This window comes from Aulostomus chinensis, chromosome 6, assembly GCF_037954235.1.
Source record: "Aulostomus chinensis isolate RoL2024-O1b breed Wild chromosome 6, RoL_Achi_v1.0, whole genome shotgun sequence".
NCBI classification, from domain to species: Eukaryota; Metazoa; Chordata; class Actinopteri; order Syngnathiformes; family Aulostomidae; genus Aulostomus; species Aulostomus chinensis.
The window spans coordinates 6,351,630-6,373,845 of record NC_141325.1 but is presented as its reverse complement, the minus strand read 5'-3'; the positions used below and the strand labels follow the sequence as shown (position 1 = coordinate 6,373,845).

General features: G+C 43.0%; 1 protein-coding gene across 6 annotated transcripts; it reads right to left on the bottom strand.

The window, feature by feature from the left end:
* Positions 1 to 5: 5 nt before the first annotated feature.
* On the bottom strand, positions 6 to 22,063 carry acacb (acetyl-CoA carboxylase beta). 6 transcript variants are annotated; one of them, XM_086206071.1, is made up of 54 exons: positions 21,998 to 22,063; positions 19,827 to 20,379; positions 16,684 to 16,816; positions 16,415 to 16,553; positions 16,173 to 16,282; positions 15,896 to 15,977; positions 15,719 to 15,817; positions 15,495 to 15,604; positions 15,304 to 15,414; positions 15,007 to 15,216; positions 14,763 to 14,933; positions 14,518 to 14,679; positions 14,252 to 14,415; positions 13,838 to 13,988; positions 13,646 to 13,749; positions 13,356 to 13,437; positions 13,124 to 13,269; positions 12,891 to 13,041; positions 12,677 to 12,811; positions 12,280 to 12,426; positions 12,013 to 12,201; positions 11,813 to 11,913; positions 11,327 to 11,415; positions 11,112 to 11,236; positions 10,910 to 11,023; positions 10,623 to 10,736; positions 9,907 to 9,996; positions 9,699 to 9,817; positions 9,173 to 9,196; positions 8,465 to 8,605; positions 8,261 to 8,354; positions 8,068 to 8,175; positions 7,911 to 7,967; positions 7,785 to 7,826; positions 7,477 to 7,692; positions 7,194 to 7,349; positions 6,880 to 7,083; positions 6,629 to 6,784; positions 6,418 to 6,540; positions 6,064 to 6,333; positions 5,377 to 5,474; positions 5,131 to 5,251; positions 4,917 to 5,027; positions 4,636 to 4,779; positions 4,429 to 4,549; positions 4,252 to 4,348; positions 4,062 to 4,158; positions 3,842 to 3,977; positions 3,583 to 3,760; positions 3,365 to 3,477; positions 3,134 to 3,288; positions 2,135 to 2,305; positions 1,767 to 1,903; positions 6 to 1,204 (listed from the first exon to the last, which is right to left on the bottom strand). In XM_086206071.1, exons 2-54 carry the CDS (start codon positions 20,357 to 20,359, stop codon positions 1,087 to 1,089), a joined length of 7,269 nt encoding a protein of 2,422 aa, XP_086062197.1. In that variant the 5' UTR covers positions 20,360 to 20,379; positions 21,998 to 22,063; the 3' UTR covers positions 6 to 1,086. The 6 variants fall into 6 exon arrangements, with proteins under 6 accessions (XP_086062197.1, XP_086062198.1, XP_086062201.1 ...); XM_086206072.1 differs by having other exon boundaries at positions 4,252 to 4,345; XM_086206075.1 differs by lacking the exons at positions 19,827 to 20,379; positions 21,998 to 22,063 and adding exons at positions 17,824 to 17,967; positions 18,570 to 18,914.
* Between the last annotated feature and the right edge of the window lie 153 nt (positions 22,064 to 22,216).

The window sequence follows — 22,216 nt, the reverse complement described above, 5'->3', positions numbered from 1 at the left end:
TTTGCCAAAAATAAATCAGTGACATTTATTAACAAGCAGCCATCGGTACAACACAAGACACAGGACAGAGTTTATATACATTCAATTACATCTGTCATAGCAGACGAATGTGGTATTAAACAAGGACCACTTTAGTGAATAATGTCCTCCTGCTGCGGAACCTCCAGCATCACAGTGTTATTCAAGTCATTCACTTATACACAAAAGAAAACTGTTCCAAAAAAAAAAACTGACATGAGTCCAACAGTTCAATAACAAACACGCAATTTTCTTATTGGCATTTAAATACTAAATCCTACTGCAGTACTGAAAAAAGATGAACTGATTTCACAATTATCTGGCACCAACTTTGAACTTTTCCTGTTTTATCGGAAGAATGATCAGAGAATTGATCAGTAATCTGACCTCATTTTCACGAAAACTACAACCAACTGCCATCGAGAAAGAAATCCAGAGCAGATCAGTGATAACGGTAATGCAGAAGACACAATTGCACACGGACGACAATTAACACATTCCTGGTGTGCTCTAGATTTCCTACTACATGAAATAATATGGATGTACACTGCATAACCATCAAATGAACAACAGTCTTTTGTATACCTCAAACAACCAGTGACTGTTAGGTAGGAAGTTGTCCCTCCTCAAAGCTCATAGAGCTTTTGGTGCGAATAAGGCAAAAAGTAACACTGGCACGATATATATGTACAAATACAGCCAAGTGAAATGTCCATTATAGGGAGGGTTTGCTCCTTGACTGAGCTGCTTCCCTCACAAATGGGGAAAAGACACTCTGCCTGTCATGCAAAGTTGACCTGACTAATAATTTCCTGCAGGAGAGATAGTGGAAAGCTGTGGATTCATGATCACCGGGAGATAAGTCACTTGCGCGGGTGTGCATTACTGGAAAGAATTGCCCCAGATATAATCCTTAAAATCACACATGACCTTTTAGCTTTTCTCAACCTCAATTTTCCAAATAATTAACACAAATTGTAAACATCTCTTTACACTTACACACCACAATTACGCGGAACAGTGCTTCTCTCCCTCTGAAATACTATGACCTGATGAAGGATCACAGCTTCAACTGTTGTCCATAGTCGCCAGCAGGTGAGAGAGCTTGGCCCTCTGGGACGGAGAGATGTTCTGGCTCATGTGGATGATGCAGTCCATTGCTACATCAGGGTTGGCCTGAACCAGACTATGACACAAGAGGAAAACAATTAGACAGAAGTACCTCAGGTGTTGAGAGTGTAGAGATCTGGTCAGTCTGAAATACCAGGAAGAATTTGGCAATGTTCATTTACTCAGGATATCCATTTTTTTTACAAAAACGATTTGCTCTGTCTCCAGTTTCTTTCACCTCAGAGGACAAGTAGGTGAGCATCAATTCAAGAGGAGCCATTGACTAAATGTGTGCGTGGGGGGGGGGGGGGGGGTATTTGCAGCCACTCTCGCTGTCATCCAACCAACTACTTGGCACTGAGAAATCCCCAGACAATAGTAGGCAGGGATCTCCACTATCCAGTATCTCAAGATTAGAAATCTTTAGTCCCTTTGATTAAAAAATGACCTAAACGCAAACATGATTCTGATTTATGGATGTTTGAGGGACTCGCTTCAAGCTCTAAAACCAAATGCAACTGAGGTTCTTCTCATGTGCTGCGTCTTGGCTCTGATTATTTGATTCTCTCAAAGCAAACATGCCAGTGTTAAAGGAGACAAGTGCGTGTGTGTGTGTGCGCGCACACGTGTCTGTGTACCTGCGGATATGTTTCAAAGTGTTTTCCCTCTTTAGGTACTTGATGTTCTCTCGGATGGCTGCCCGAGTGCCATCCTCTTTCGACCAGTGCTTTTCAAGCCACTCTACTATTGCTTGGTTGTTGTCCCAGAGGTACGCCTGGAAGAAAAGGTAGAGAAAAGCACAAATTGGGAGTGGAAGCTGATAAAGCAGCCACCAAATAACAGCAACAGCAGCATATTAAGCATTACATCCTGCCTTGTTTATTTGTGATATGATAGAAACAATCCCCTCATGAGTGTCATGGCAGGGAAACTGCTCTGCTTCACAGATATGAACCAACAGTGCTTGTACGATTTATGATGTATGGCATGTTGTGCATCAACCTACCTTAACTGTCCCCTCTGTTTCCACAAACCAGCGTCGCAGCATGGATTGCATGTGTCCGTCACTAAGCTCCTTGTTGGCCTGTAATATCTCATACTTCACTACCTGTTCCAACAGGAGGCGACGCAGACGCCAGTAGAAGAAGGTCCGAGCGTTTTTCCAGTCCAAAATATCCTGACAAAGGGTGGAGGACAATTACTTCTCTCTGAATACATCGATAGTGTGTGATGTCACAAATTTCTCCCACTCATGCATGATCATGAAGCGCGCCTGACCACCTCATCAATGTCTCACTCCAAACCAGCAACCTGTCTCCTGGAGATCAAATTACAAAACAAATTTAACATTGGAACAATTACGAATGATCGCTCTCGTCTTGTTGGATCTTAGTGCCACATTTGACACTATAGGCCATCACACAGTTTTAAAGAGACTGAACCACTTTAATTTTCATTAAAGGCACACCAACACTTCCACAAGGTTCTGTGCTTGGACAAATATTATTCAACTGCACAACCTCTCTACATGTAAGAGTGAACTTTTCTTTTTGATAAAACTTAAAGCTAGGGCCAGGAATCTCCCATGATGCACTGGGATCCTCTCACCTCCTCTCTCTCTCTCTCTCTCTGTCTCTTTCTCTCTCTCCATCTGTACACATTCATATAAAATAAATGCATGTTACGAAGTCTGTATCCTCTCTCTCCCCCCTCGTTGTGTGCTGTCTCCTCTGCTGTCACTTTCTGCAGTTGTCTCTGCCTCTGAGCTGCCGAGAACGGAGCTGTGACTACAGCATCATTCTGTCCTCATGGACCTGCTCAACACCCTCACCCTCAACACTGCCATTACTTTTTTTTTTATTTTAGAATTTAGTGCCCCAGCATGTGGAGATAGTTTGGTCTCTGTAAACCTACACAGAGCATGGTCTCAGCCTGCTCTATAAGAAAAGTGCCTAGAAATCATTTCTGCTATGAATTGGACATAAATAAAAGTGAGTGGACTCACAGTGATGACACCCTTCTCCTGCATCCTGCCAGGAGTATCATGGAGATCCACAAACTGCACTGCCACCTGGTGGTAGATGGGCAACAGGAACTCCTCCCTGGCTTTGAGCTTTGACTCCAGCTCTCTACATTGCTTTTCAGACAGTTCTGGGGAAGCTAAGGAAAGCACACACATGAAGTTGAAAAAAGACACACAACCGGCTGTAAGACATCAAAAGGAACAAGTAGTTACCGAGCTTCTCAACCAGACTAGCATAGACTGAGTCCAGTCTTCTCATGGCCTTTAGCAGGTCCTTCCTCCGGAATTTGATCTCCACGGTTCCCTCAGCCTCCAGCACACCGCCTCTGGACAGCAGCAGGGACAAGTAAAGAGATTTACTTTGAGAGTTGGTTCACACAGATGCACACACACACACACAGTTACCATGAAACCATTGTTTCCTCCTGTACCTGCTTTCCCTGTCAGCATACAGTTCCATGCATAGTGGGTTGATGGTTGGGTCAATCACTACCCATGATCCTCCTCTCAGCTCAGCATATGGTGGGATGTACACCAGCACTGGCTGATGGAAACCACGCAGGGCATCCACGATATAAGCCCCAAATTTCAAAACCTGATCATACATATCTTGGAGAGGAATAGGAGACCAAAGTTATTATTATCTAAACTAGACAAAGTTTTGTGTGTTGCAGAGAGTCCATCTTATACCTTTCATGCCTCCGGAGAATCCCCTCCAGTTGGCAAACACCATGAGAGGGAGTCGCTCACGGTTGAAGTCTGAAATGGCCTGGGCTGTTTTAAAGGCTGAATCTGGAAACCACACCTGGCCAGCCTGCTGCAGAACCTGAGTTCACCAACATCAACATAGGCAGTGGTGAGATTTTATTAAAATCACAACATTTTTTGACTGATGGAGAGAACTACTCACTTTAGATTCTGAATCCAAATTGGCTGGATCTGCAGGGACAGTGAACTCAACTGTGCGTGTTTCCACAGCAATGACACCGAGGGGGATTCCTCCTAACCTGTAATAGCACAACAGATTAAGGGCAATGTAAAACATAGGGTTTAATAATAGGTAAACATTAATTTATAATGTATAGTATAAACAGATTTACCGTGCTCTGCCCACTAACACAGTCTGAGCCCAAGACTCCATGATCTCCATGAAAGAGCCGTGGTCAAAGAACCCACTCTGCCAGGCACCTCTCACTGCTAATCATACAAACGCAGACATAAGAAATATTAACCAGGCCAATTAGCTCATCATTTCTGTTCAACATCATCATACTCACTGGGGTGGGGTCTCCCTGCTAGCATCCAGCGAGGGTCATACGGTGCTTTTGTAGGGGTGAATTCTATCTCTCTGTCTACTGGATCTGTGGTTGGTATAACAGGCACGGGGGAGTGATTGTTCTGTCAGGAGAGGAGAACTCATGAGAACATCTGAAGGGTAGTTTCTGTTCAGCAGCGATTTATCAACTTCAAACGTTCAACTGCACCTTTGGCATGTAAGAGAGCCACTGCAGGATAGTGAAGACTCCCTCAAAGTCATCTGGCACCGTGGTATGGGTGACTCCATTATTGTGCATGATCTGGACTCCCCCCAGCTGGTTGTTGGAAGTGTAGACCTCTCTCCCCAGAACCTGAGCAGGATCAGGGTCTTTTAAAACCAAACAGTTTGCAGTTGTTCACCTCGCCATACTGATGTACTGCAGGTCCCCATTACATCGCAGTTGAATGCAATAAAGCGACTTAAGTTTACAATTAATCCCAAACAAACCTTATTAAGAGCACTGGCTCCAGTCAGGATGATATGAGAGTTCTCCACCTGGATCACCCTCTGTCCCAAACGTACCAAATATGCTCCGATGCCAATAGCCCGGCACGTCACCTGCAACAGGGTGAATTACTTAGATATGAGCACAAGGCAATCAAATCAAATTGGCTTTTGCTAATCACAAAATGATCATGATCAGTCAGATATCCACTCTCACCATGCTTATTGTAACAATCTCCTCATAAGCTTGAGAGGATTCTCCAGCAATGGTACCAGAACCTCGCAAGTTCTCAACCCCGAGACCATCATGTGTCCCAATGATGTCAGTGATGATGTATCTGTAAAAGACAGCCAGTGTTCTAACGATCAGCAAATAATCAATATATTATGGCCCAGACACAAGCGAAGAGTGTCAAATATTTCAGGAGCTTGTTGATTTAGCCTTACAGCTACATTATTGTACCTGGACTCTCCATTTTCTTCCACGTGGTGACAGTGCACAGCATTGGTGGAGCTGATATGGGTGTAGTCGTGTGGTGTCAGATAAAGGTACTTGAAACCCTAAAGAGAAATACAGAAAAAAAATGCATGAAATCCATGAACAAAATATAATATAAAAATGATGAATGAAAACTATACACCTGGAAATGAGCATCAAATAATACTGGATGAATCTCACACAACAGTAATTTGTAATCAGTGGATGATTTGTACCACCTACCTTTTTATATACAGAGTCATTCTAGTTTTGAACTGTTCTTTGTATTTTGCCTACTTGTTTTTTGACAGTGGTCAGCACTGTGGTCTCACAGCAAGAAGGTTCCGGGTTCCAGCCCCAGCTTGGGCAAGGTATCTTTCTGTGTGGAGTCTGCATGTTCTCCCTTTTCCTGCGTGGGTTCTCTCTGGTACTCCAGCTTCCTCCCACAGTCCAAAGACATCAAGAGAGGACGAGGCTGATTGATACTCTAAATTGACTGTAGGTGTGACTGTGAGTGTGAATGGTTGTCTGTCTATATGTGTTGGCCCTGCTATGGACTGGATGGATGGATGTTTTTTGACCCCTTTAAGGAACCGTCCCACCACAGAACAAAGAAACACACCTTTATCTGTGGCCATTTTTGCTAAAAGTGCAGTGTAAGCAGGCCTTCACCTTGTAGGGGTCAGAGGGGTCAATCCAGGCCACCTGGAACATGTGTTTGATCTCCTCAGCCAGGCCGATGCGAGCGCCACTGTTGGCAGCGATGTAAATGCGGGGGATGCCCTCAGCTCGAGCCAACTCAGAGGCCTTGAGGAACAGCTCATCTTCCTGAGGTCCAAATGATCCAATCATGTGGGTGATGTCGTTCGAGATGACGATGATGTCTCGGCCCTCTGGATACTCTGGAGTCTTCATCTTCATCTTGAAAGCAACCATTCCCACCTGATAAAGAGGTTAATGTGCTCTTAGTATCATGGTACTGAGACAGCATCAATAGTGTGCTATCACATGAATATTCTGTCGTACGTCATTGTCTCCTGGCAGGCGGTTCATCTGCACCAGTCGACCTTGTGGATCCAGAACCAGCTCTGTACACATCAGTACATCTTTAGGATACTTGTCCCCTGGACCCCAAAGCTTGAAAAGAGCCTATAGAAAATGTGGATAACAGGACAAAAACCTTAGTAAACATGAACGAAAGAAAATAAGTTCAGGCAAGTAACTCAGTGAGGATTACCTGTCTAAACATCTCAGGGAAGTCATAGACGAATGTCGTGCCGAGAGACTGAGCCTGGAACCGTTTGGACTGCAGCAGGTCTTTAGTAACATATGGAGTGTTGATCAACATGCCGTGCAGAGGACCCTGTTTATCTCCATATGACTGGAACATAATCTGGAACCGATCACCATCATTATCATCATCGTGCAGAAAAAATGTAAATACAAGAAGCCACCATGCTTCAAAACTAGTGAGTCAGATGTTCTCACCTGGCCAGAACCAGGGTCAGTGACCTCCTTGTACAGACTGATGTCCAGGTAGTAGCCAGACTCATTAGTGAGAAAGAGTCGGATAGGGATGGCGTTCCCAGTGGGAGTCAGACGTATGTTGATTTTTAGCTCAGCTTGCAAGACCCGCAACTTCCAAAGACGGCTTCCATAGCGCATCACCATGGAACGGACAGACTCCTCTATCTGAGGGAAAAGATTTATGAATCATACTAAAATTGTGCACATAAGAAAGGCATAAAGGGTGTATTGAACGGAAGGATAACAACATTTGGCGGCAGAGTCAGCATACTGACTTTAGAAGGGTCCATAATGACAGTGGGGACAAAGTTGAGGAAGATATGGTTGCAGTCTGTGCGGACAATGGTGTTACTGAAGGCCACCTCCAACTCATCCATCGCCTCAAGCAAAAGACGCTCTCCCTCATTTTGAAGGTACTCAAAGGAAGCTTCCTGTAAGCATATAAAGAGTATCAATCCAAATCAAAGATCTGAATCCAACAAAAGTACTCAGTTCAGTACAGATGCTGTTTTCTTTTTGTTGTGTTTTCTAAAATGAGCAAGTAAGTTGCCTTCTTGCCTTTGTAATGAGGTCTGAGTGGCGGATAATAGCTCGGATGAAGAATCTGTAATCGGTAACTTGAGCTCCCTCCTGAACACGAGCAGCACCCAAGTAGAGGTGCATCTTGTGGTTGGCACAGGGAACAGCCGTCAGGTCGAAATTCCTCATGCGGTTGAGCTCCAGCTGAAAGGCTAATGCAGGCTCCAGATTACGGTAGATACGATCTTCCTGGAACTGTGCAAGATGACAAATAGGAAGGGGTTCATCTTCTCCTCAAACAGCAGTGTCGACTCGCTAACTGCAATATTTGCTTTTTTTCCCCATACCTCATCTCTTGCTCTGAAAGTGAAGAACTTGGGAAATTCTCTCTGTTGAAAAGAAGTATAAAAAATAAATGATGGCAAGGCTACGACAAATATGTATTCTGAGATAAATTTAGTGTTGAAAATTACCTTCTGTGCAAGCAAAAATGTAATTCTTCTGATTCCATAATCAAAGAGGACTGCTTTCTGTTAAATGACAAACATTTCAGAATTTCATCATCCAAAGTTTACATACAACATCACAGTTTTGTAGGAATCATGTCTCCCCAGAGTAGAGAGCACCCACCTTTGACTGGGCGAAGGCAGTGAAGGCTTTGACTAAGGCATCATCATCTTCAGTGTCTGAGTTCTTTATTGACACGTTTATGATGTGTATTGGGTTCTCCTTTGTATTCTGTGGAAGAGGAGGGGAGAAATTGGTGTCCGCAGAGTGAAAGGAGTTAAAAATTAACTTTCACACACCAACAACACTCAATCACCTTGAAGTTTTCCTCATCGTACAGACTGGAGCAGGACTCTGATGGACTCTCCAGAAGAGACTCTGCAAAGCTGGACAGAACTTCATCAAAATTCCTACAAAAGACACAGAAGCATAATATCAACATCTACTATTTACTTTGATCCACAGTGTTGTTGCGACATGCAATTAGGAAAGGAGGGGAAAAAATCCAATTAAAAATGACCTTTTGAAGTCATCGAAACACTGGAAAGCCACCATGGCCCCCATGCGCTGACAAGGTGGAGAAAGAGCTCCCTCCAAGAAGAGGTCACTGCTCTGCCGCCTAATTCTAAATGAGCCAGATCCGTTCACTGGGACAGGAACCCTGAACAAGAAGCACACACAAAGTTAACAACTGAATTACTGAATTTTTAGGAGAGATTTACTCCTGAGAAGAAAAAAAAACAAACACGCTGAGCAGCCAAAAATACATACATATATAAATATATCGAGAGCAGATGAAGCAAGTCCGCTGGTTTGGGGTAATTAGGTCGCCCTCATTTCCAATTAGAATTATATAGAGTTGGTACATTTCACTTGTTTTTATGAATCTCTGTTTTCAAGATCAGTATGTTTGATTGAAAGATGCTGGAGAATACAGGCTCCCCATCCGGTAGCAATTAATACAATTTCAGGCATGAGATTTTTAAGAGGACCATGACGTCAATACAGGCTGGACCTCTCAAAAAGCTCTTTATTGTTTCACAAGTGAAGAGAAGCAGCAAAGAAAAATCAAAATCATATGGAGAAGCTGAGCTCAAAGGTGAATTAGAAAGGACTTGTTATTCCTAAATTTCTGGTTTCACAGGATGGAAGAAATGCAACACAGTGCATGCATTGCTGAGACATACACACCATCAGGTGTAGCTGGTTGGGAGGAGCTTTACTCTACCTGTTCAGAGTAGGGCTGCTCCCTCTGAAATAAGATGATTGACATGAGTATATTAGCAGCGCATGACTGTAATTCCCTTCTTCCTCTTGGCACTATTGTAGGCTTAAAGCATTTTAAAGGAAGCTTTGCACATTCACGTTAATATTTATTCTGCAATCAAAGTCAGGTATTAGCAGTGACAGCTTCGACTTAGAGGCTGCTCTTCACCTGAACCCTGATACAAAAGGGTAACAGTGGTTTGCATAAATATTGTTTAAAAAAAAAAAAAAGGCTCAAGTGGTGTATTTTCAACAAAAATCCATTTTTGGTTCTTGTGAACTTGAAATAGTACTTCATCAGTGGAAGCCCACTCTCCAGCCACAAAAGTCAGAAATCTCAAGCGATAAGAGAGAAATTTGTGGAATAGATGTAATATGCTGCATGTGTCCGGTTGATTCACACCGCCAAAGACTACCTATGCAACAGGGTGTCATTCATCTGAGGGTGAAGGGTCTCTGCTGAGCGGCTCAGTCAAGCGACGCTTTACCTGTTAGGATGTGATGAAGGCAGCATGAACTGGAAGTCGACAGCACACGTCCCATCCTGCAGCTGGTGATGCTGGATGCTGTTGAGCTCATAGGCAATGTAAGCTCTCCGTACGTACACCTGAAAGTAGAAACAGGACAAGTCAATACTCCCACATGAGAATTAGACGAAATTAACTAACTAACTAAACTATAATTCACTAACCCTACCTCAAGAGCAGCCATGCACACAACTTGGTTGGAGTGATAGAAGAAATTGGGCAAAACATCAAAAATGGAGGTCTCAGAGAGAATGAGTTTCTGTAGGAAATCAAAGAAAATATTAATCATTTGATATTCAAGCTGTGAAAAACTGTGACCAGAAGGCCAAAGCAAATGTTTACAAAGTGCTACGTGAAACACATAACAGTTTTTTTTTTCCAATAATCCTGGTGATTATTATATATTGGTCATTCACATTTGAAGTGATACAATACTCCACTGAGCTTAACTTTAAAAATAAATAATAAAATAAGTTGAAAATTCTCAATTTCCAGGCATTCTGCTAACATTAACTGCTGCTGCTGGGTGTGAATCGGCTTTCAGGACATTGAATACCTAAGTTTTTAATATATTTTGTGTTTGACCAAGTGTTTCCTTGCATTAAAGATGTGTAGCCAAATGAATATTAACAAAAAGAGACCTTTCTAAATTGATCTTAACTACATACTCTAATATGCATGGCTCTATTCATTTTTCCAAAATGTTTCCCAGCTTTGAAATTCATACTTCCCAATTCTGTAACTTTTCCAGTTGATTTAAAATGAATGTGGAACTCAATAAAATCGATTTAGTTGGTTACCCTTTAAAGTACAGAAGACAAGTTTTGTACTGGTCCCCACTGCTGACACACAACAGAAGTGGCTGAAATTTTTCACAACACTCACCTTCAAGTTCTCTGGACAAAACTGATGGCCATACATGTCAATGGCTGACAGGAAGATGGACTCCACCTGGTTGTGCCTCAGTTCATATGATGGTAAATGAGAGGCAATCAACACCTGGGAAACGCAGTAGGAGGTCAATGAAGCTGGAATCATCTGATGGTTAAAATTGGTGCATATTTCTATCAAATACAAAGAACCAGTAGCTGTCACTTCAGGGCTCCTGTGGAATAACAATACATTTAGAACAGAGAGCAGATCGTTGAATTGAGATGCAGTCCAGGTCTCACCTGTCTGGCTCTTAAGGCCACCTTTGAATTCTCCATCTTGCTGAGCTGTGTGAGCTCATTGAGGATTGCCATCAGCTCATCTGCTAGGGTCGGATCCCGCCCACATAGCTGATCCTGCCCAAGGTCAAATCCCTGTCACAGTCACAGTCTAAACTTGCACATGGACTAACACATGCAGATGTTGAATCGGTGAAAACCTTACTATGAGCATTGTGACCAAGACGTTCTTCTTGGAGACCTGGGCATGAGAGAAGATGTACTCCAGCACAGGACTCATGTCAGGTTTGTGCTGCTCCCTCAGGTTGATAACGCACTTGTCATAGTGAGCTATTAGTGACAGCAAGTTTGATTATATGTAAAAAAAAATATTCATTCAAAGTTTCATTGCTGTATTTGTGTCAATAATATTAACTTCACCTTGTTGAAACTGTATCTCCACTTGTAAGTACCGCTTCAGCAGATCCAGAACCACAGATTTCATGTAACCACGTACTCCACTCCGGTACCTGGGTCAGATGAATCACAACATGAGTCAATCAATAAAATACCATTAACAACAACACATAGTTAATGATCTAAAACTGCCAGAGGCATTTACTGAAAGTAGCATGCATCATCGGTTATTCTTGTAACAGGAACTTAACAACAGTGACCAAAAACAACAGCTGAGACCATAATAGTTGGAAAATTTTATAGAATTCAGTGAATTCGTTTTTAAGTCACAGCGTGTACACCAACAAGGAGCAGCAGTAGTGGTCCTTGCAGGAGCAAAAACATTCCCAAAATTTGTTTTGGCAGGTGCAGTGGATTTAAACTGTATCTGCCAAAACATATTTTGGATGGATGGATGGATGGATGGATTGAATGTGCATCAGACAAAAAAGCAAATTAAAAAAAGCATACCTCTGAACAAGCTGAACAATACTCTGAGTGTTGATGAAGAACACCTCCCGGTCAGCCTTCCTCTGTAGAGTCGCTGCATGGCTATCAAGAATATTTGCAATCTGGATTCAAAGAGATAAAATAAATTGAACTTGATTAAGTACAAGCTAGGAAAGTGTTTAAATCATACTTAAGAGAACAGATGGTGATCATGTTCTCACCCTTTGGCTGGGGAACTGGCAGAGGACAGAGGTGATGTTACTGGCGTACTGGGCCATGATTTTACGGATATCCTTCTCAACACTGGGTGGAATACGACCCGCCACACTGGTCATGAGCTCCTGCAGTTCCAACAGTGGCAGGGAGGGGTCCCTCAAGGTCTTCATCAGTGTGGCTACCCACTGTTTCAGCTGCAGGGAGGACAACACAGATGGGCTTGTATAATCAAAATGACTACTTGATATTCAGGATTTGTAACTGCGATGCACCTTGGAGCTGAAGTAGGGCTCTTCAAGGCAATAGCCATCCATAACTTTAAAAAGGTTTTCCAGGACACTGTGGAACACCTGGTGGAGCTTTTCCCCGACCATGGGCAGTGGCTGCTGTGGTGGCAATGTGGCTGTGTTGAGCTCGACCTGTGAAAGCACACCACAGCTGGACAGTTTGATTTTCTGCCATGAACAGGACAACAAAAACAGTTAAAAGGGATGTAGAATTTCTTTATTTCCAATCAGCATATCAAGTGGACGTGGCCACCCCATTTATACTTAAACTTCATACTGCTAATACACTAAGAGTATAGTGTAACTTCAAGTTCTAACATCTGGACATTCCTAAAGAACTGAATGATCAGTTTACTGATGATTGGGATTTGGGTGAACTTGCCCGATGTACACTGCTGGGGTCATCCAGGTCCATATGTGCCATCACACAGCCAGGCTCCAGAACTGCTCCGGATCTCTTAACGAAATGGACATGCCCAGACTGATGTACAGTCAAAGTCATCACCATCTTCATCACCTTAATCCACAGTACAAACAGCTGGTCAGTGAAAATACTGAAATAAAAAGATCATCTGACCAACATTTCTCAAATTCACCTCAATCTCTGCATAGGTTTCTCCAGCAAAAATGTGACTGCCATCATCAACGACATACTGCAAGAGTTTACCAGCAGAGGGCGATCTTAGCACTGTAGGATCCTTCTCCTTTTCAAAAACACAGGTTTTGTTGCCAACAGTGATGCGGTAGCTGAGGAGATAAAGTTATCCAGAGAGGCGTTAACAACGTTAACTCAGACTCAGTCCACTTCTACCCAGTCAAGAGTTCTTGCCTGTCCACCTCCTCCTTCATGTAGGTGGTGTGGCTGCTGCCATCATAGGAGAGCAGGAGACCACCATCGCTCAGCCTGTGCACATCTATTTCAATGTTGGAGCCGTTCATTATGATGACATACGTTGTTGGGGACTGGCGGGCAACCTGCAGGCAGCAGCAGTGACAATTTATTGATTAGAAAATAAAAAATAAAGTAGTTCAGTGTCGTGTCTTCAGGTAAGGAACTATACCTTTAGGCAGTACTTGACTCCTTCATATATGAGGTCCACATTTACTGAATTTAGAAGACTGGCTGCAGGCAGTACCTGGCCCCTGTACATAAATATAGCAGAGAGTGTTTACAGAACATCCCAACATTTCATGAAATGAACTTCTTTGCTGTACTGCTGACACCCACAGGGGAGAGAAGAGGATCTATCTTCTTGTCCGGTTCTGAGAGGATGGCATATTAACACAATTCCCTATAAGGTGGCAAGTTTATTCAACTAATGGTCCTACAGTAACACAGTGATGTACCAACCTCTCCAGTGAATGCAGGAAGTCAGACATGCTCTTCCTGAAGCCCGCATCAGCGACATGCAAAGCCCCACAGACAATACCCAGCATGGTGTCTGGTCTCTCTGCCTGCAGTAAGAACATGCAGTTTCATTACGACTCATGCATTCGGTGTCCATATATTGAACATTTTGGATTCCTGCCTACAGTCTCATACCTGCACTTTCTCAGCAATGAGATGATCCAGCCAGCCAGTGTCGATGTCATTGTTTCTAAAGCTTTCTGTCTCTAGCAGCTTGATGAGGTACTCAACCGTGGTCCTGAAGTCGCCTCTGATTGACAGCTCTTTCATTGCCACTACCATGTTCCTGAAGCAAAGGACAGAAAAGAGAGTAGATAAACATATAAGCTTGACTTCTAATGCTACTTATTATAGAATCAAACTTGCATATCTCTATAAAGTACCTCCTTTAAATTAGGTCATTGAATTTTCCCCATCGTCTATCACATTGGGGTGGCTACACCATCCTGACAGGTATTGAGTAAGTAGCTATTGCCTCAGGGTTGACAGGACATTGAGAGCAAAACATTTTCAGACAACACTGGAACAAAAAAATGAAGACAGACTCACGAGATGGCTTCCTCTCGGTTCTCCCCCCAGGAGAAACAGTGTCCAAATTGTGAGTCTGCAAATTCATGTAGGCCGCCAGTTGCTCCAACACTGAAATAACCCCATACGTTTTTACTGCTGCGGAAGTTGAGCTCCTGCACAGTGCCAGAACTGGGTTTGAAGCCCTGTACATGGAGACAGTGAGGATGGGTTTGTGATTAAATGCTATATCTTTTAAATTATTAATAGAGTGGTGTGTAACTACAAATAATTAGACTGAGCTCTACCTCGTCAGGGTTCTCACTGGTGATTCGAACAGCGATGACATGCCCTCTTGGATTTGGCATGCAGTCTGGAGCCTCAAAGTTAATGATGGTGTCGCCCCATGGAGTTTCTCCATACAGCAAGCGGATGTCTTTTATTCTATGAAGGGGGATGCCCATCGCAATCTATGAGAGATAAGGTAGACACAGTTGATTTGTGGCTACAGTCTCGAATGTAAAAGAAAAAATCTCTTTCCTAAGAGTTCTACCTGAAGCTGGGCAGCAGGAAGATTTACATCTCCTATCATTTCCGTACAGGGATGTTCCACCTGCAGGCGAGGATTCAGCTCCAGGAAATGGAAGCTTCCATCCTCAGAGAAAAGATATTCAACAGTTCCTGCACTCACATAGCCTACCATTTTGGCCAGTCGCACAGCATACTGGGGAGATGAGGAGACAGGATGTGAGATCGAGTGAGTTCATTAGCTTGAGTCCATTCATCAAGTGACTGACCCGCTCCATTTGCTCAAATGTTGAGGCAGCAGCTATGGTGGCAGGCGCTTCCTCTATGATCTTCTGATGTCTTCTCTGGATGGAACAATCCCGTCCGAACAGAGAGATTGCATTTCCATATTCATCAGCCAGTATCTGAACCTCCAGATGCCTGGCATGCTGGGCCAGCTGCATGATGAAAATGGGGGATCCTGGTACCTCTGTCTGAACCTGTTAGTTGTGAGAATGACAAAATCAAATTCAACTGTTGAACCTGACGGGTGAATTTTACTGAGTACAATCAAAGTGTCAGCTCACCTGTCTGAAGAAGCTCGGAAAATCATCAGCACTTTCTACTTTCCGGATACCTTTTCCACCTCCTCCTTCAGAGGCCTTGATAACAACTGGATAACCAATTCTCTCTGCGCCCTGTGGAGAAGAGACACATAGTTTGTCATTTCCAGGGATTCCTTTTGAAATCATATGATGACTCTTCTACAAATGCCTACCGCCAGCCCATCATCCACATCATGAACGCAGCCTTGTGCGTAGACCTCTGGAGGAACGCTGATTACATTGCCCAACCTTTGATCCTCCTCCTCCCAGTCCAGCCTCAGACCTGGAGAACAAGGACAGCTGAGCTAAGTCACACATTTTAATCTTCACCACACGAGGGAGTCTTCAACCTGCGGGTACTATACAAGACATCAGCTAGGGGAGTGTGAAGGAGTACCTGATCCACTCCATGGTAGCGTAGGAATGTCAGCACTCTGGGCTACAATGGATGAAGCCACCTTGTCCCCAAGAGCCCACATAGCTTTACTGGAAGGCCCTGAGGTAAAATAGGTCACTTAGATGGAAACACAAAGGTAACAGACCAAAATAATTTGAATATTCTTTGGATTTGTACCCAAGAATGAAATGTCAGCTTTGTTTAACAGCTCAGGTAGTTTGGGATTTTCTGACGCGTGACCCCAACCAGCCCACACCGCCTGTGAACAATAACACACACACACACACACACACACACACACACACACACACACACACACACACACACACACACACACACACACACACAGATAATCATTTATCACTGTTTTTTTTTCCCCATGTAGACAAGATAAAATTGGTCAAACTCACAGGCAACAGGCCAGAGTTCCATGTACCTACAACTTGACCTTTACCTGCACTGGGATTCTTTTGGCGATGTCTACTATCAGCTCTACATTTGCATAATTGTTATTGTTTGGACCACCAGGAACAGGCACGTAATGGTCGGCCATTTTAATATATTCTGGAAAAAAAGAAGAAGATTGTAAACAAATTGAATATCTACTTGTAGAGAAATTCAGTCAGCATATGGTTTCATGTAGTCAAGTCACAGTCTCCAGTGTTTTCCTCTCAGGTACGTTAAGCTCAGACTCACCTGCATTAGCTTTCAAGTCTTCAGGCGTTACCATGACCACAAACCGGATGGTCCTCTCATTCCGAAACATTTCATAGGACCAGCGACGGATAGAGCGCATGCATTTGACTGCAGCTATACCGTTGTTGGCTATTAGCACCTGTGACAGAAATAGAAACAGTTCAACTCGAGTAGCCCTCAGAAGCACAGACAGCAGCTATTATACCCCAGAGGAAGAAACAACAAGCATTTTTTGGGATTCAGAATACAGGAAAGAGCTATGTTCTTACTTTTTCGATGACACGATTGCCACCAAAGCGGGTGACAAACTCAGCCGGTGAGGCAACAGTGAAGTCTCTCTGGAGGTCCATCTTTCTTTGTTCACGGCCTTTTCTCACCAAGTGAGGACCAGACATGCTAGGCCTGAGTGGAAAGCTCATGGTTAGTTTTCTTCCATGTGAATCCCGTCCTGTATATTAGCTACAGCTCATATTAAATCTTCAAATAAGTGTGAGGCTGCAAATCCTGCTCCATAATATCAGAACCAGGTGGGTGAGGACACAAACAGCCTGGAGTTCTCCTCAAAAACCGTCACGGTAAACAGCTACACAAGCAAAGCAACAAGTGAACAACAGCTCTAAAAAAATCAAACATCCAGTCAAAGTTCAGTCAGTCCCTGCAACATCATGTTCCACCTTATCTTCAAAATTACCCTGAACCACTGCCCCTGATAGAAAACCAACATGCAGCATATATCGACTAGGAAACAGCTAGCACATACTATGCTATAGAACTTTACAGCAGTCATAAAAGCTAACAGATACAGCCAGTATCTTTAGCCCAACAAGCAGCAGCTGATCTGTGCTCAATGAAATCACGTTGCATCTGTGTAAAGAAAGACTTTAACAGAAAACATGCTTGAAATGTCTTTGGTTATAAAATACCAAAGGACTTGAGATTCTTTGTGCTCCCAGATGCTGACCTGAGGGAGATCAGCTGCGATCCAGTTCCATCTGCAAGCTCGTGCAGCGTGTATGATTGATCTCTTTAAATCTACGAGATGTTTAAAAAGACCTACCGCGTTCGTCCCACTAGCTCAGTAACATCCACTGATTACTGTTTTTCCTTTATGTGTTTTTCTAAAAAGGTATGATAATTACTGACAGAGGTCACTGAACCACAGGTTACTGATAGAGACCACGTACTGGATCAAGTTTCATGTTTGGTATCAAAATGAACTCTGTTTTTTAAGCCATTAAGTGATAGCTCATGTCATCTGGTTCAATGCTGGTTTTCATTTTGTTATGAACACCACAGTAATAAAACCTAATTTTCCAAACTTGCTTGTATTATCATTTATTCCTCTTTACTATCTAGGTGCCACCAGTCTAACAACACACAGAGAAAGATATATTTGGAAGTCTGCTCACATTGACACAACAGAGCCAAAGGTTCTTCTAAGTTTTGCAATATCCTGTTGAATAAACACTGCATTTCCATATGTTCATTATCAGCTGGCTCGTGCCTTGCTCCTTCCAAAGTCTGACTGCAGCTGCACCACGAGACGCTTGAACCTGTGGACCAACATTGAGAGACACCTGTGTGACATCAGTGAAGTTGGAGTGCAGTTCTAAGCTGATATGAACTAAACTCTGTGTTGTTCACTTCTCTCAGGAGCACTCGGCTGTTTACAAGAGGCAAACACTTCAGATTCTCTTTCTGATCTGTTTACACCGTATGAAACATGGAAGGGCAGTGTATAGTTTGACTGGACTTTCAGAGTTTAAGATTAAAGGGGTATAAATTGTGATAAGGTGTGCAAACTTACTACAGTCATGCTTCAGTATGACGCCTCAGTTCATCTGGTCTGTTTTACACTTCCCTCCCCTAGAGAGCACGCATTTTTCTCTTTGATTGCCTCATGCACATGTTCCAAAAAAACAACAACAAAAAAAAACCTCTGTACACTTACATAATAATGACCGCATGAGTGATTCTTCCTGGTTATAAGCATGTGTGCAGAAGTTGCTACAGCATTTGTTCACATTTTGAGCAAAGAAATTATCATGCATATTTACATGTAAGTTTAAGCATGAAGAAACTCCGCGCTAAACAAACACTAAAGCTTCAGTCTCAAATTACACAGAGCGTTAACCACCTTCTTCATGAAACTAACCTTTGGAGATATGGAAACCAGTTGGCACTTTGACAGTCGTTCCCCTCCATTACGGAACTCACTTTACTATCCTACATGCTACAGCGCTGAAAATTTACTTTAAAAAATCCAAGACAAAAAAAAACAAAAACAAAAACGCTTCCTGTCGGACTCGCCTTCCCTTCTCCCCTCCCACATCTGCAGCTCCCCCGGGACAGATCACAGGCTGCTCCTTACAAGCATAAACAGAGCCCAGGCAAAACCTGCAGCACGACACAAGTCTCACTTCTGCTGTGAAAGGAAGCTTCTTTCTACGCACAATCTGAAACTCGTCTTGTGCATGAGAAGGTTGTGAACTTCATGTCTAATTTAGGTGCACAATAAACACAAAGCAGATTTAAATGCCTTTCACAAGAACGCATCTCACTCTGTTGCGTTAAGGCTGAGATTTAACACCCACTTAACTCTTACCTTTCTCATAGGGGCCTCACTAGCATCCACAGCTCTATGCTTTTAGGTGTGTCTGTTCGACATCAAATGCCGCTGTGTGCACCAAACAACTCCGCTTATCCTCCTTCATGTATCAGTGGTGGTATTAAAGTTACACAACTTCTAAAAAAGACTACAAAAAGAATCTGTAAAGAATCTGAAGGTGTTTTGCCACTCAGTAAACTTCGCTTTGACCTGAAGTCACACCACAATTTTCAAAGTCACTGGCTAACACTCTTGTTCCAATAATAGAGCCGGACGTGTGAAGTATGCAACAACATAGGTCAGTCTGCTGCAGTCAGGTGATAACACACAGCTTCGACGAGAGCACACACAGGAGCACAAAGCCCCAGTGTGGCCACAAGTTTGACCCAAATATAAAACATCTTCTTAAAATCTGAATAAAGACACATTTGTGATTGTTCATTAGACTTAAACGTCTGAGTCAAGTGTTTCCAAACTTTTCCTGAGGCAGAGCTAGAGGGCAGTTGGAGAACCTCTGCCAAGGCATCTCAACTCCTCTCTCTTATCAGATGTGGATTCACTACCACATGAATATCAAAAATGGATCGAGCAGTCCTCAAACCAAGTTCTATCATCCTGATAAATTCGATGAAAATCACTCTTTTTGAGTTATAATGCCTGTAGTTGGCCAAAACAACGATGTTTAACACAATATCTCCAACTTCCAGACTTTTTCACCCATGTCAATTTACGTGATTGGGAAACACTGCAACATGCTTAACGCTGGACACTAAAGTCAGGTTAACTAAAGGATCAACAGCTTACTTGATGCCTGAGGAGCTGGACTGAGGCACTACAGCCGACGCCTGATGAGGAGATGATTTGGCAGCGGAGGGCGGAGGCTGAGGCTGAGATGCACCACTGGGAGGCTTAGTTACCAGAGGCTCCTCATCTGAAGAATTATCTTCTGAGGCTCCGAGAATAAACTTGAGACGTTCCCCCGCCCCGGGCCCTGATCTGAGCATTGGCACGTTGGTTTTTGAAGGTTTCTGGCTGGTCTGCTCTGATGTTCCCTCAGATGTAGCCTGCTGAACCTCAGCATCCACTGCTTTCACTGCAGAGGAACTGCTGGTTTGTGGACGGTTATCCTCATATGTGGGGGTAGTAGGGACTGTTGACAGGGAATGTTGGCCTGGATGAGGAGGTTGTTTAGCAGGCATGTCCTCATGGGCTGTGGAGGGACCGCAGCCAGACTGAGATTCCTCTCCTTTCTCGGGCATCCCCGCTGTCTTGATATTAATCCTCCACAGCAGTGACAAAATCCATAGGATTAATCCCAAAACAACAAATGCGATCATTCACAGACATCCTCGTGAGACTGCAAGAAAAACAGAGAGGACATGACTCATGTAAGACATTTTCAAAATAAATATGAACAAACATATGATAAAAATTATAAGAAAATATTAATTAGCAGCACAATTTGACCAATAAACCTGCTAAATTGCTGAACAGCAACATCACACACATTTGTTATTGTAGTTTGTCCACAAGAGGGCACAAATGCAAAATGCCCCTCTGAAGATAAAATGACTATCAGTTGATTAGACCCGATTTCATCAGTAAAATCACGTATCAGATAGAATCTGTAAAATGTTGACATTGGCCTCCAAAATAGTGTATCGCTTGGCCTACAGTTGTGTATTTTGACCGGGCTAATAGTATAAGCTCCTGTGTTTGTGCTGTGACTACATAAGACAAGCTTCACTTCTTCCACTGCGAGGCGTAGCAGCGTTGCAGGCTGAACTCTATGTATACTATTCTAGTCAGAACACATTACTCTCAAGGTGGTCAGAGGTCAAATGTCCTTTATGGTCATGGGCATGCTGGGTAGCCGCAGATAACAACTACTGCTTCTCCTCAACTTCAACCAGCTGAGAAAGAACAGAGGTGCTTACTTTTATACAACAGATTAAAGTTAGTACAATGTGTTTACTATTTCATCCTTTTACTCCAAGTCTAGTTGGATGATACTCTGAACGGTCGTAAGAAAGGCGTAGGCCCACTTGTTTTTGCATGTGAGCTTTATAACAATGACTGAATCGAGACAGTAAATCCATTTACTATGCGAGCAGGGAATGGAGGACTATATTTCCCATTCAATATCTTGTAAACAGCCAGTGTGCAACAGCTGACATCAGAGCCAAGAGTGGCTACTTCATTTGGAGCAAAGGTCAGCCCAGAGGAATGAAGGTTGAGGAGGAGGAGGCAGTAATATCCACATTAACTCTGATAATGAACATCTAAAAAGTAACATAATGGTAATGAAGGTTCTTTATGTTGCACCTGTCAAACCAACATGGATGCCTTCTATTCAAATCATACTTTCTGAATAAAAAGTAAAAGTATATCAATACATAATCCACATGAAAGACGGCTTCATCAAAGAGACAAGGGGACATTTGTCCTCTAAGCCCCTTTGGGACCTGACAGACACAAAGAAGGGATTAGACATCACTTTTGTAATTAAGTTCATTATTCCATCTTTAAAATGATCCTACAAAACATTTACGTACAGTGACATTAACAAGAAGTCAAAACCAAGCAGGAAGTTCATTCTGTCAGAGGTATTGACCTCAATTTCAACCACCAACCAGGAAAACAAACGGGCATGTTACTCATTTGTGTCAGTGAGAAGAGGAAGATGTTCCAGCAGAGTAGACTGAGCTTGTAAATACGAGTTTCAGATGTTGTTGAAGGGAGAACGGTTTACACTCACCATGAATTGGTTGTTATTGTTGCTAGCGTGCTAATGTTAATTCACACAACAACCACTCTTTTTTTTCTTTTTTTTTTTACACAACTTCCCACCACTCAAGTCATTAAAGTACATTGCACATTTTTCAGAAGCTCCACCAAACACAAACCCCCTCCTCTTTAGGGGTTTGTGTGTTATTTTCATGACAGCTACGCTTAGAAATGTCAAAGCCACCTACCACCACCAGCCGGAGTGTTTCTCTGCCCCCGAGAAAGCACCTCCTCTCACTCCCAGGATAGTAAACATGTGCAAGGGAAGATATCAAGCTCCTCCTCCAGCTGTAGGAAACCCCCAGAAGATCGTATTTTTAGAGAGGATCCTCTCTCTCTTCAAGTTCACCATTCGTAAGAGCTTCAACGTTCACGTTAGAAAACAACTTGTCTAAACGCAGTTTTAT

What these genes read in the sequence shown, in the direction of transcription:
- acacb (XM_086206071.1), bottom strand. Translation starts at nt 20,359, where the DNA reads ATGATCGCATTTGTTGTTTTGGGATTAATCCTATGGATTTTGTCACTG. An exon ending in AGACTTGAAAGCTAATGCAG is followed by an intron (nt 16,283 to 16,414) that starts GTGAGTCTGAGC and finishes CTTTTTTTCCAG; the next exon opens with AATATATTAAAATGGCCGAC. An exon ending in ACTCAGACCTCATTACAAAG is followed by an intron (nt 7,350 to 7,476) that starts GCAAGAAGGCAA and finishes ATATGCTTACAG; the next exon opens with GAAGCTTCCTTTGAGTACCT.